Source organism: Brassica rapa, chromosome A01, assembly GCF_000309985.2.
Source record: "Brassica rapa cultivar Chiifu-401-42 chromosome A01, CAAS_Brap_v3.01, whole genome shotgun sequence".
Lineage (NCBI taxonomy): Eukaryota > Viridiplantae > Streptophyta > Magnoliopsida > Brassicales > Brassicaceae > Brassica > Brassica rapa.
In genome coordinates this window covers 27338160-27347129 of record NC_024795.2, presented here as the reverse complement: position 1 = coordinate 27347129, position 8970 = coordinate 27338160, and the positions used below count along the sequence as shown (strand labels likewise).

Sequence of the window (8970 nt, the reverse complement as noted above, 5' to 3'; positions counted from 1 at the left end):
AAATTTATTTCAAAAAGATACATTTTTTACCTTTTCAATGTATGATTTTATGAAAAATTGTAAGTTTCAAAACAATGAATGGTGTTTATTGAATTTCTATTGGCTAAAAATTATGAAAAATTGTTATTCAATGCATATTTAATGAATTTTCTTAATATATGTAAAAAATCTAGAATATGCATCTTTTAAAAACAGAAAAAGTATATAGTATCTAGTTTTTCAAGATGTCAATAGAATCAAATGAGTAGAATCAAATGAGTATTCAATAGGATTAGATGAAACATGTTGAGACTGGTAAAAATAGAAAATTTGAGAAAGCTTTAATGCAGGGAGAGAGAATACTCAAAAAGTGTAAACTGAATCCAAACAGATTATCTTTAAAGCAGAACAGAAGAATGTCTTCAGATATCAAAAATCCATTAACAAAATAAGCGTGAGAAGCAGTAGTAGAGACTCTCTAAGACCTAGGCTTCTCCTTCTTCTCCTTGAAAAGAGCCAAGAGTGAGACACCAGAGACCTTCACCACCTTGAATCTAACTCCGGGAATATCTCCCACCGCATGACCTTTACGCCCGAACCCAGCAATCAACACCTCGTCCTACACACATCATCAACGAGTCAAGAGATTGTAGGCATATTAATAACCAAGGAGATAACTTATTAACTTACGTTCTCTTCAATGTAGTTCAAGCAACCATCATTAGGAACGAAAGCAGCAATCTTTTTACCGTTCTTGATCAACTGAACTCTAGCACATTTACGAATGGCAGAGTTAGGCTGCTTGGCCTCAATACCACTGCATTGATTAACACAAAACATGTCACAATCAATATTAATCAAACAAAAGGGGGAGTAAGTGCAACAAAGTCTTACATCTTCTCAAGGACGATACCCTTGGCGTGAGAAGATCCAGCAAAAGGCTTCTTCCACTCATTGCCTTGGTGAGACTTCTTGTACTGCTTGTCCGCCCACCTCTGGTTAATCCTAAGCCTCTTCAGCTTTCGCCCAGCTCCCATACCACGTGTCTTACTGAAGATATTCAAAGACAAGACAACAACAATACATTAAGACCAAACATATTAAGAGCTTTCAATAACACAAAAGTCATAAAAATTTCAGCTTTTGATCCCCAAGAGAAGAGAAATGCTATACACTGATGCAAATCAACATTTCTATTAAGCTTAAAGACCAAAGAGGGGCCAACGATGATATAATCAAATCTCAAAATCTAACAGTTACAGTTCCATAACTAGAAGACAATGAAACAACAATCCTAAACCGAACAACACATATAACATAATCACTAGATGAGATTGAGCAGAAGGGATCTAAGAGATGAAACAAGTACCCCATGTTGACGACGGCGAGATAGACGGAACAGAGAAGCTGCAACTGCGAAAGGTTCGACCTTTGAGTTCCTGAGAGAGAAACCCTAAAGGTAAGAGATAATTATATATACGGTTGTCAATCAATTTATTCAAACCGGGATTGGTCTAACCCGGTTTGCTATAACTAATTCCATTCTACAGCCCAATAAATAAGTTATAAACATAGGCCCATTAAGCCCAATACACGAGAGAGAAGAAACATTCCTGTCCGAGTCACGTGCACCGACTACCCCCACGACTTCTACCACTATCCTCCACGTCAGCAAAACGTCAAACTTTCTGAACAAAAACACCGGCCGTAGCAGGTAAAAGGCACACAAAGCAAAGCAAAGAGAAAGCGCACGACACGCAACCGGTTCAGCCGGTCCTATCCGTCGAAAACACGACATGCACGTCTGTCCATTTTCATTAAAGGCGATGTTTGATCTAACGGTCAGGATTAGTTTAGTACAACCAATTAAAAAGAACAAAACAAAACAAAGATGAAGAAGCTCGTCCATGGCGGACTTGTGTAATTTTCGTTTTAAACTAAAAGTAAATATATTTAATTATTATATTTAAATATAGTTAGAGAAAAAAAAAGGTGAGCTTGAAGTTCACGCTTGTAAAAGGTGTCAGTTCGCAGCTCACTCTCGCCATGTTCTCCTCTCTTCCTCTCGCCCTCTTTGTGTGATTCTTGATGGAGGAGATGCGGAGAGGAGTGCCTACGTGGCAAGAAGAGCTAGCGAGTCTAATGGACGGAGGACTACAATACGACGACGGATCTCCCATTGGTCAAGATTCCAGGTCGGGTTTCGAGTCGGTGGTGGATGGATCCGGGTCCGGATCCGAATCAACCGAGAGTTTGAAGGATCAGGTCACGGGGTTTATGAAGTCGTGGGGAGAGATGCTTATGGATCTCGCCGTGGGATGCAAGGACGTTGTGCAGCAGACTCTGGTCAGTGAAGACTCTGTCGTGGTGCGTAAGCTCCGTAAACCAGCTGCTAAGCTGAGATTCCTCAACGAGTACTTGCCTGAGGATCGTGATCCTGCTCACGCCTGGCCTGTCATCTTCTTCGTCTTCCTCATTGCTCTAGCAGGTATTGTCAGCATTGTCAGTTATTACTTCAAAGCTGTCTTCTTGCAATGCCACAGTCATACACTGAACAGTTATTAAAATGTCTCCTAGAAACACTGTGTATTGGGGGTTAATCTTATAGAAGTTGCTGAGTTTCTGTCGGTTCAAAGCCTAATGAAACATTGGCTTATATATCCAAAAATAAAAATAAATAAATAAAATAAAAAATTTTAGGCCTCCAAATTTGTAAAAAAAAAATATTTTTGTGTAGCTGACTTGCTTGTTGTGGAATAGATTATGTTTAGTGGAAAGGCTTGTTTGTATGCTTTAACTGATATTATCCATCTTTGAAATGCAGCGTTAAGTTTTGGTTCTGACAATTCAACATCCGTCCCCGTGTTAAAGAAACTCCGTTTGCATCCTCCAGGTGCAAGCCGTGTAGAGCTGCCTGACGGTAGATATTTAGCTTACCAGGAGCTTGGTGTTTCATCCGACAGAGCTAGATACTCTTTAATCGTTCCTCATTCTTTCATGTCCTCTCGTCTTGCTGGTATGATAAAAAAAAACCTTTTTTTAATCAGTTTCTGCTTCTTTACTAATCTGATTTGTTACCTGTAATGAAGGTATACCTGGAGTGAAAGACTCGTTGCTCAAGGACTATGGAGTACGTCTAGTGTCGTATGATCTTCCAGGGTTTGGAGAGAGTGATCCTCATCGTGGTAGGAACCTTAGCTCATCAGCTTCGGATATGATTGATCTAGCGTCTGCTCTTGGGATTGTTGAGAAGTTCTGGTTACTCGGCTATTCTAGTGGCAGTATGCATGCTTGGGCTGCGATGAGATACTTTCCTGACAGAATAGCTGGTAACATTTATTTTATAGAATTAAGATTTGAATGCATCAGACTATTAATATATGATCAATGTACAGGAGTTGCCATGATAGCTCCTATGATCAATCCATATGAGGCGAGCATGAGTAAGGAAGAGACGGCGAAAACGTGGGAGCAGTGGCCACGTAAGAGGAAATTTAAATACTTTTTGGCTCGTAGGTGGCCGAGTCTTCTTCCTTTCTTCTACCGTAGGTCCTTTCTCTCCGGTTATCTTCAGCCGCTGGATCAGTGGATGTCAATCTCATTAGGTGAAAAGGTAAGTCAGGGTCTTTTCCCCCTTTTAGTATCACCTATGAATGGTAATGTGCGTAATAACTGTTGTGCGGTTCTAATAGTAACAAAAATATATGTATATATATATAGAGATTTTTGTTATTATTAAATGTGGTAAGTGACTAAACACTTTTCTATTTCAGGACAAACATGTGATGAGAGATCCAGTCTTTGAAGAACATTACCAAAGGAACGTGGAAGAGTCTACACGCCAAGGAACCGCTAAGCCGTTTGTGGAAGAAGCCGTGTTACACGTGTCAAACTGGGGGTTTAGTCTTCCTGACTTCCGCTTGCAGAAGAAGTGTAAAGCCAACGGGGTACTTTCTTGGCTAATGTCGATGTACAGCGAGTCAGAATGTGAGCTTGTTGGGTTTGGGAAACCTATACACATATGGCAGGTTTGTAAGGCAAATCACTCTAATAGTCTCCTTTTTGCCGAGTTGTGAGTTTTTATTTTATTTTTGTTTGTGGTCACTAGGGTATGGAGGACCGAGTTGCACCACCTTCAGTGACGGATTACATTAGCCGGGTTATACCAGAAGCAACGGTGCATAGACTCCCAAACGAAGGGCACTTCTCTTACTTCTTTTTCTGTGATGAGTGTCACAAGGAGATATTCTCTGCTCTATTTGGAGAGCCGCAAGGTCCAGTAGAGTTAACAGAAGAAAGAACAGAAACTCATGAACCGGATCAACCGGAGATAGGTTCATCCAATACTAGCACTACCAAAGGGTAAGTAAACATAGTTATAGGAGGACTATAGATACACGTTGCTCTTCATTATCTTCATTCCATCATAAAAAAAAAACTGTGTAAATAACACCAAGTGGATGTTTTCTTGCTTTTTTTTATTTCTTGGTTGAAACTTTCAGATTTGATATATAGGTTTATAAAGAGAACCATACTTCATTTTAAGATCACATATGTAGCACTAAGAGTGCAAGTGAATAACTTCTTTTTGAAGCGGCTAATTTCATTTTATTTTTGAAACAGTTGCACAATTCCACCAATCAAAATCTAGAAAATTTATGATCTATAGGAAAGCTAATACAAGAATAAAGAACATGATTTATTTTGTAAAACGCTTCAATTCATCTAGAGGGTACCTTGCAGTGGGAGTCCAAACTTCTAGACCTAACAGGTGCTCCAAGATTAGCAATCAAAGATTCAAACATACATCCAGTGTTCCTCGACGGTTTGGCTGCAGCTCAAGTCCGTACTTTCTTGAATGGTCTTTCCCGTTACCTGCAGAAACAAACCAGTGATCTATTATTCTAAAACTATCTCAGTTGATCAATGGTTATAGAATTATTAGCCTAAAGCTTACCCGCAAAGGCTTCCTACTTCTCCTTGCCGCTGCACTGCTCTTTCCGAACTCTTCAGCAGTAACCATGTTGCTTTTATCAGCTTCACAAACGTTACTAAGTTGTTTGTCCGAAAAACAATGTACTCCACATCCTTTAATTTCGCAACAAGAGTCACTAGTGAATTTAATCTCTACATCCACTGGATCGTAGTTCAGTTCAGCTAGAGAATCATTGTCTTTGTTTAGAGGGAAACAACAGTCGAAGATAACCAGATGATTATCCATCTGACGCGGCAACTCTATGTCAAGCTGACAATCAGAGGAACCAAAGGAGCTACTACTGTCTTTCCCTGTGAAGTGACAACTTACAATCCAGCTAGAGGTTATGGGTTTAAGCTCATTGGCATCAACCACAAGGCAAGCTCTAAACCCCAAGAGCTGTTGAGAGAGAGAGCTCTGAAGTAGATGGATGACCAGAGAGCTTCCGGTAGCTTGGTTGGTGAAATGTGAAGGCACTTTTCCACCAGGCAAGATCAGGTACTTGAAAACTGATTGTTGAATGAGAGCTTCTTGATCTAATTTGAAGCAGTTGATGAAACTGAGCGCTGGTAACTTAGTGTGAATAGCGTTTGCTTCACGGTCAAGCCAACTAGCATCAGTCAGTGCCCCACAGTTTGAAAAGTCAACCTTCTCAAGCAGTTTCAGTTTGGAAATGTTTGGGGATATATAGTTTAAACTTTTGCATTCCCACATCTCTAAGCATACAAGCCTTGAGAAGTTCTCTATCCACCAAGGAACTTCTTTGATACCGGTTTGGTTTAGAATAAGAAATGAGATGTTGGTTGAGATATAAGGAAAAGTCCTAAACCTTGAGGATCCACTAAGATCAAGCCTATAAAGAGATTCCAGGTTGATGCCAGTATGAACAAGAGCCTCCAGCTCTGTGCAAACTTGCATATATACTTCATTGAGCATCCAAATAGGCTGAGGAACTGCCACCATAACCTCCAGGCATGTAGGTGACTGAACAAAAACAAAAACTAGAAGTTACACATCATGTGCAAGGCACTGTCAACTATTATTCTCATAATTTACCTCATCTTCTTTCCACAGTTTCTCGAGCTTGCTGTTTCGCATTCTGAGCACAACAAGGTGTTCAGCACGAAAGCTCGAAGGCAAACATGGCAATGGATATTCATCCCAACAAAGCAACTTGAGCTTAGGGGACAAATAATCGAGGCCTCCTGGTAAATGCAATCTCACTTGTTTATGCAAGTCCAGTGAGTCCCTGTATATTCTCAAGAAACGGAGATTACGTAATCTTCTGAAGGCCTTCTTATCGATGCGTAACAGTTCATACAACTCTGCTAGATTCAATGATATACCCATAACCTTTTTACTATCCTGAAAAAGATGAAAACATAGAAGATCTCATACAACTATGCTACATTTTTGTCACTAAACTAAGACTTTAATAGTATATAGAGTGTGTTATGAAAGGAGCACTTACAGAGTTACCATTAAATAGATCACAAACATCCTTAGAATCCATCAGGAACTCTCGTTCTCTAGGCTTGTTGGACTGTGTACGGACGATTTCTTTACCCATTCTTTGTACCAAACAATGTATATGCACACAGCTCCCTCTCTCATGTATAAGCGAGTTATCGATTAAGTTTTTAAGCCCGATATTAACATCCAAGCCACTATCAGCAAGTAACATCTTGATGTCATTGGCTTCCATACCATTAAAAAGACATGCAACGTGACGAAACAGTGATTTATCTTCTTTGCAACCTAACCCATCATAGCTAACTCTGAGTGCTTTCTTGATTTTCCCATCTAGTCCTTTCCGAAGCCTAGGCAACATATCTAACCAATCATCTTTGTCCCTCCCTCGCAAGTACAACCCCAAAACGTTAAGAGCCAAAGGAAGATTACCCGCGAATTTGGCCACTTCAGAAGCAAGCTCGTTAAATCCATCGCGTTGGGAGTTCTCCCTGAATGCATATGTGCAAAACATATCTAGAGCTAGTTCATCAGATGGGAGACCAACCTCGTAGATACGATCAATCCCATGAGCTCTCAGAACATGCTTGTCTTTTGTAACGACGAGAACTCTGCTCCCACATCCAAACCATTGAGTTCCACCAACCAAGGAATCTAGCACTAGTTGATCACTCAAATCATCAAGTACTACAAGAACTCTCTTGTGCTTTAGCCTCTCTCCGACCACGCCTAAGTGATGTATCTTTATATCCTTTTTGTTTAAAATCTCAGACAGGAAACATTCTTGCAAGCGCAACTTCATGTTGTAGTCGTCTGGATTGGCTGTCCTGAAGATTTCCATAGTCTTTGATACGAAAGCTCTGTCTATGAAAATGCTGCTTTGGAAGTGACGAGAGATTCGACCAAACAGAGCTCTTGCAATGGTAGTCTTCCCAATCCCAACGGGACCCCATATCCCAACCATCCTCACTTCCTCTGATTCCAACTGCAACAATACACTCATCTTAGCTATATGATCTTCGATTCCAGCAAAGTCAGCAAACTCCATTGACGGTGTTAAAGTAACAAGTCTACCCAAAACATCATTGGTGATGTCTTCAATCAGATGTGCTTCGTTATTCCTGATAAAGACAAGGATGATGGTTCAAAACCAGAAACAAGACAAAAGACAAGTAGGCATGGGCTTTCGGATATTTGGTTTGGATTGGGGTCGGTTCTCACTGGATCCCAGTCCTTCGGGTATTTAAACCCTGTCTATGTACTTGTAAGTTTTCGGTTCTGTTTCGGAGATGGTTCAGTTCGGTTTAAATATTTATACCCTATAAATAACTGTATATTTCGGGTATAAATTTTTTTTTAATCCAAAATCCGTCAAAATTTAGGCGAAACCCGCCATAATATCTAAGATTTTACAAAATAATCAGAATTAAACTATTAATAATTGAAAATAAATATTTTTAAACTCTAAATTGAACATTTAATTTTTTCATAGTACTTAAGAATATTTTAAAATAAACAATGAAGGTTGCAAACAAAAATTCATTACAATTATATCATAAATTTAAATATCGAAAATAGAACACATGGAGTCATAGTATTGGATATTCATGTTTGTAGGTCGGTATCGAGTTGGGTCTACTCGATTCTATTTTCTCGGGTCCAGACTTATTCGGGTTAGTTCTTTTCGATTTCATTTCTTTCGGATAGAGAAAATCTAGATGCATCTAAATATTTGGTTAAATTTCAGGTCGAATATCTGCAGGTCGTTTCGGGTTCCAATAAAATGTCTAAGCCTAAAGACAAGTATCAAGAAGTGCAGAAGTATGTACCAGTTGTCGGAGTGATATCCATGGATATTTGCTACATGTGTCAAAGCTCCTTTCCATAGATCAGGCAACTCATCTGATCTGTTCTTGCAAATCATCTGAAACGTCTCTCCGAACTCGCCTGTCTGTTTCCTGACATGAGATGGATCCAAACCGTAGAACACTGGAATCACAATTTGTCCCTTGTCTTCCTTGCATTTAACGATCTCGAGCAACTCGTTCAAGCACCAGGTGGAAGAGGCGTACGTCTTGGATAAGATAACGATGGCGATCCTTGAATCTCTGATCGCGTGTACTAGCTTCAGGCCGATGGACTGGCTTCTCTCTATCTCGTTGTCTTTGAAACAAGTGATTAGTTTGCGATCGAGGGATAGGAGAAGGTGGCTGAGGAATGTTTTACGGACATCTTCTCCGCTGAAGCTCGGGAAGACGTCGAATACCCAATTGCAAGAGGAAGAAGTGGCCATGAATGGGAGAGAATCAGTACTGAGATACTGGGACGAGAACCATCAGCGAAGAACTGGAGCTCACAGGCTTCGTCATGATTGTTTGTCTCTTTACCACTTGCGAGTAACAGTGTAATTTCATGAGAGTTTCTCTGATTTTTCCCCATCAGACTTTTGTTGTTCGTTCACTGGGTCGTGTGGGGGGCCAGTGCCACGACAATCTTAGTCATGACTGACTTTAAAGAGTTTTCTCCGTACACAACTCTAATAAAAT

At 40.0% G+C, this 8970-nt stretch overlaps 3 protein-coding genes across 3 annotated transcripts; 1 reads left to right on the top strand and 2 right to left on the bottom strand.

The window, feature by feature from the left end:
* Nucleotides 1-299: 299 nt before the first annotated feature.
* LOC103848030 (40S ribosomal protein S23-2) lies at nucleotides 300-1603 on the bottom strand. Its single transcript, XM_009125024.3, has 4 exons — nucleotides 1349-1603; nucleotides 874-1029; nucleotides 670-796; nucleotides 300-598 (listed from the first exon to the last, which is right to left on the bottom strand). The coding sequence occupies exons 1-4, from the start codon at nucleotides 1351-1353 to the stop codon at nucleotides 458-460; spliced, it is 429 nt and encodes a 142-aa protein (XP_009123272.1). The 5' UTR covers nucleotides 1354-1603; the 3' UTR covers nucleotides 300-457.
* Nucleotides 1604-1886: 283 nt separating this feature from the next.
* On the top strand, nucleotides 1887-4580 carry LOC103848020. The gene is made up of 6 exons (XM_009125014.3): nucleotides 1887-2467; nucleotides 2804-2995; nucleotides 3069-3308; nucleotides 3375-3592; nucleotides 3753-4007; nucleotides 4088-4580. The coding sequence occupies exons 1-6, from the start codon at nucleotides 2068-2070 to the stop codon at nucleotides 4343-4345; spliced, it is 1563 nt and encodes a 520-aa protein (XP_009123262.1). The 5' UTR covers nucleotides 1887-2067; the 3' UTR covers nucleotides 4346-4580.
* Nucleotides 4562-8948, bottom strand: LOC103848010 (disease resistance protein RPS6). The gene is made up of 5 exons (XM_009125007.3): nucleotides 8254-8948; nucleotides 6426-7545; nucleotides 6011-6319; nucleotides 4937-5938; nucleotides 4562-4854 (listed from the first exon to the last, which is right to left on the bottom strand). The coding sequence occupies exons 1-5, from the start codon at nucleotides 8715-8717 to the stop codon at nucleotides 4777-4779; spliced, it is 2973 nt and encodes a 990-aa protein (XP_009123255.2). The 5' UTR covers nucleotides 8718-8948; the 3' UTR covers nucleotides 4562-4776.
* Nucleotides 8949-8970: the final 22 nt, after the last annotated feature.

Excerpts from the sequence above, each read along its gene's own strand:
- LOC103848010 (XM_009125007.3), bottom strand. The coding sequence starts at position 8,717 with ATGGCCACTTCTTCCTCTTGCAATTGGGTATTCGACGTCTTCCCGAGC. Across the intron at positions 6,320-6,425 it reads ATCTATTTAATGGTAACTCT|GATAGTAAAAAGGTTATGGG; the intron begins GTAAGTGCTCCT and ends CATCTTTTTCAG. Across the intron at positions 5,939-6,010 it reads AACTGTGGAAAGAAGATGAG|TCACCTACATGCCTGGAGGT; the intron begins GTAAATTATGAG and ends GTTTTTGTTCAG.
- LOC103848030 (XM_009125024.3), bottom strand. Across the intron at positions 797-873 it reads GGTATCGTCCTTGAGAAGAT|TGGTATTGAGGCCAAGCAGC; the intron begins GTAAGACTTTGT and ends TAATCAATGCAG. Across the intron at positions 599-669 it reads TGAACTACATTGAAGAGAAC|GACGAGGTGTTGATTGCTGG; the intron begins GTAAGTTAATAA and ends TGATGTGTGTAG.
- LOC103848020 (XM_009125014.3), top strand. The coding sequence starts at position 2,068 with ATGGAGGAGATGCGGAGAGGAGTGCCTACGTGGCAAGAAGAGCTAGCG. Across the intron at positions 2,468-2,803 it reads CTTCCTCATTGCTCTAGCAG|CGTTAAGTTTTGGTTCTGAC; the intron begins GTATTGTCAGCA and ends TTTGAAATGCAG. Across the intron at positions 3,309-3,374 it reads CTTTCCTGACAGAATAGCTG|GAGTTGCCATGATAGCTCCT; the intron begins GTAACATTTATT and ends ATCAATGTACAG.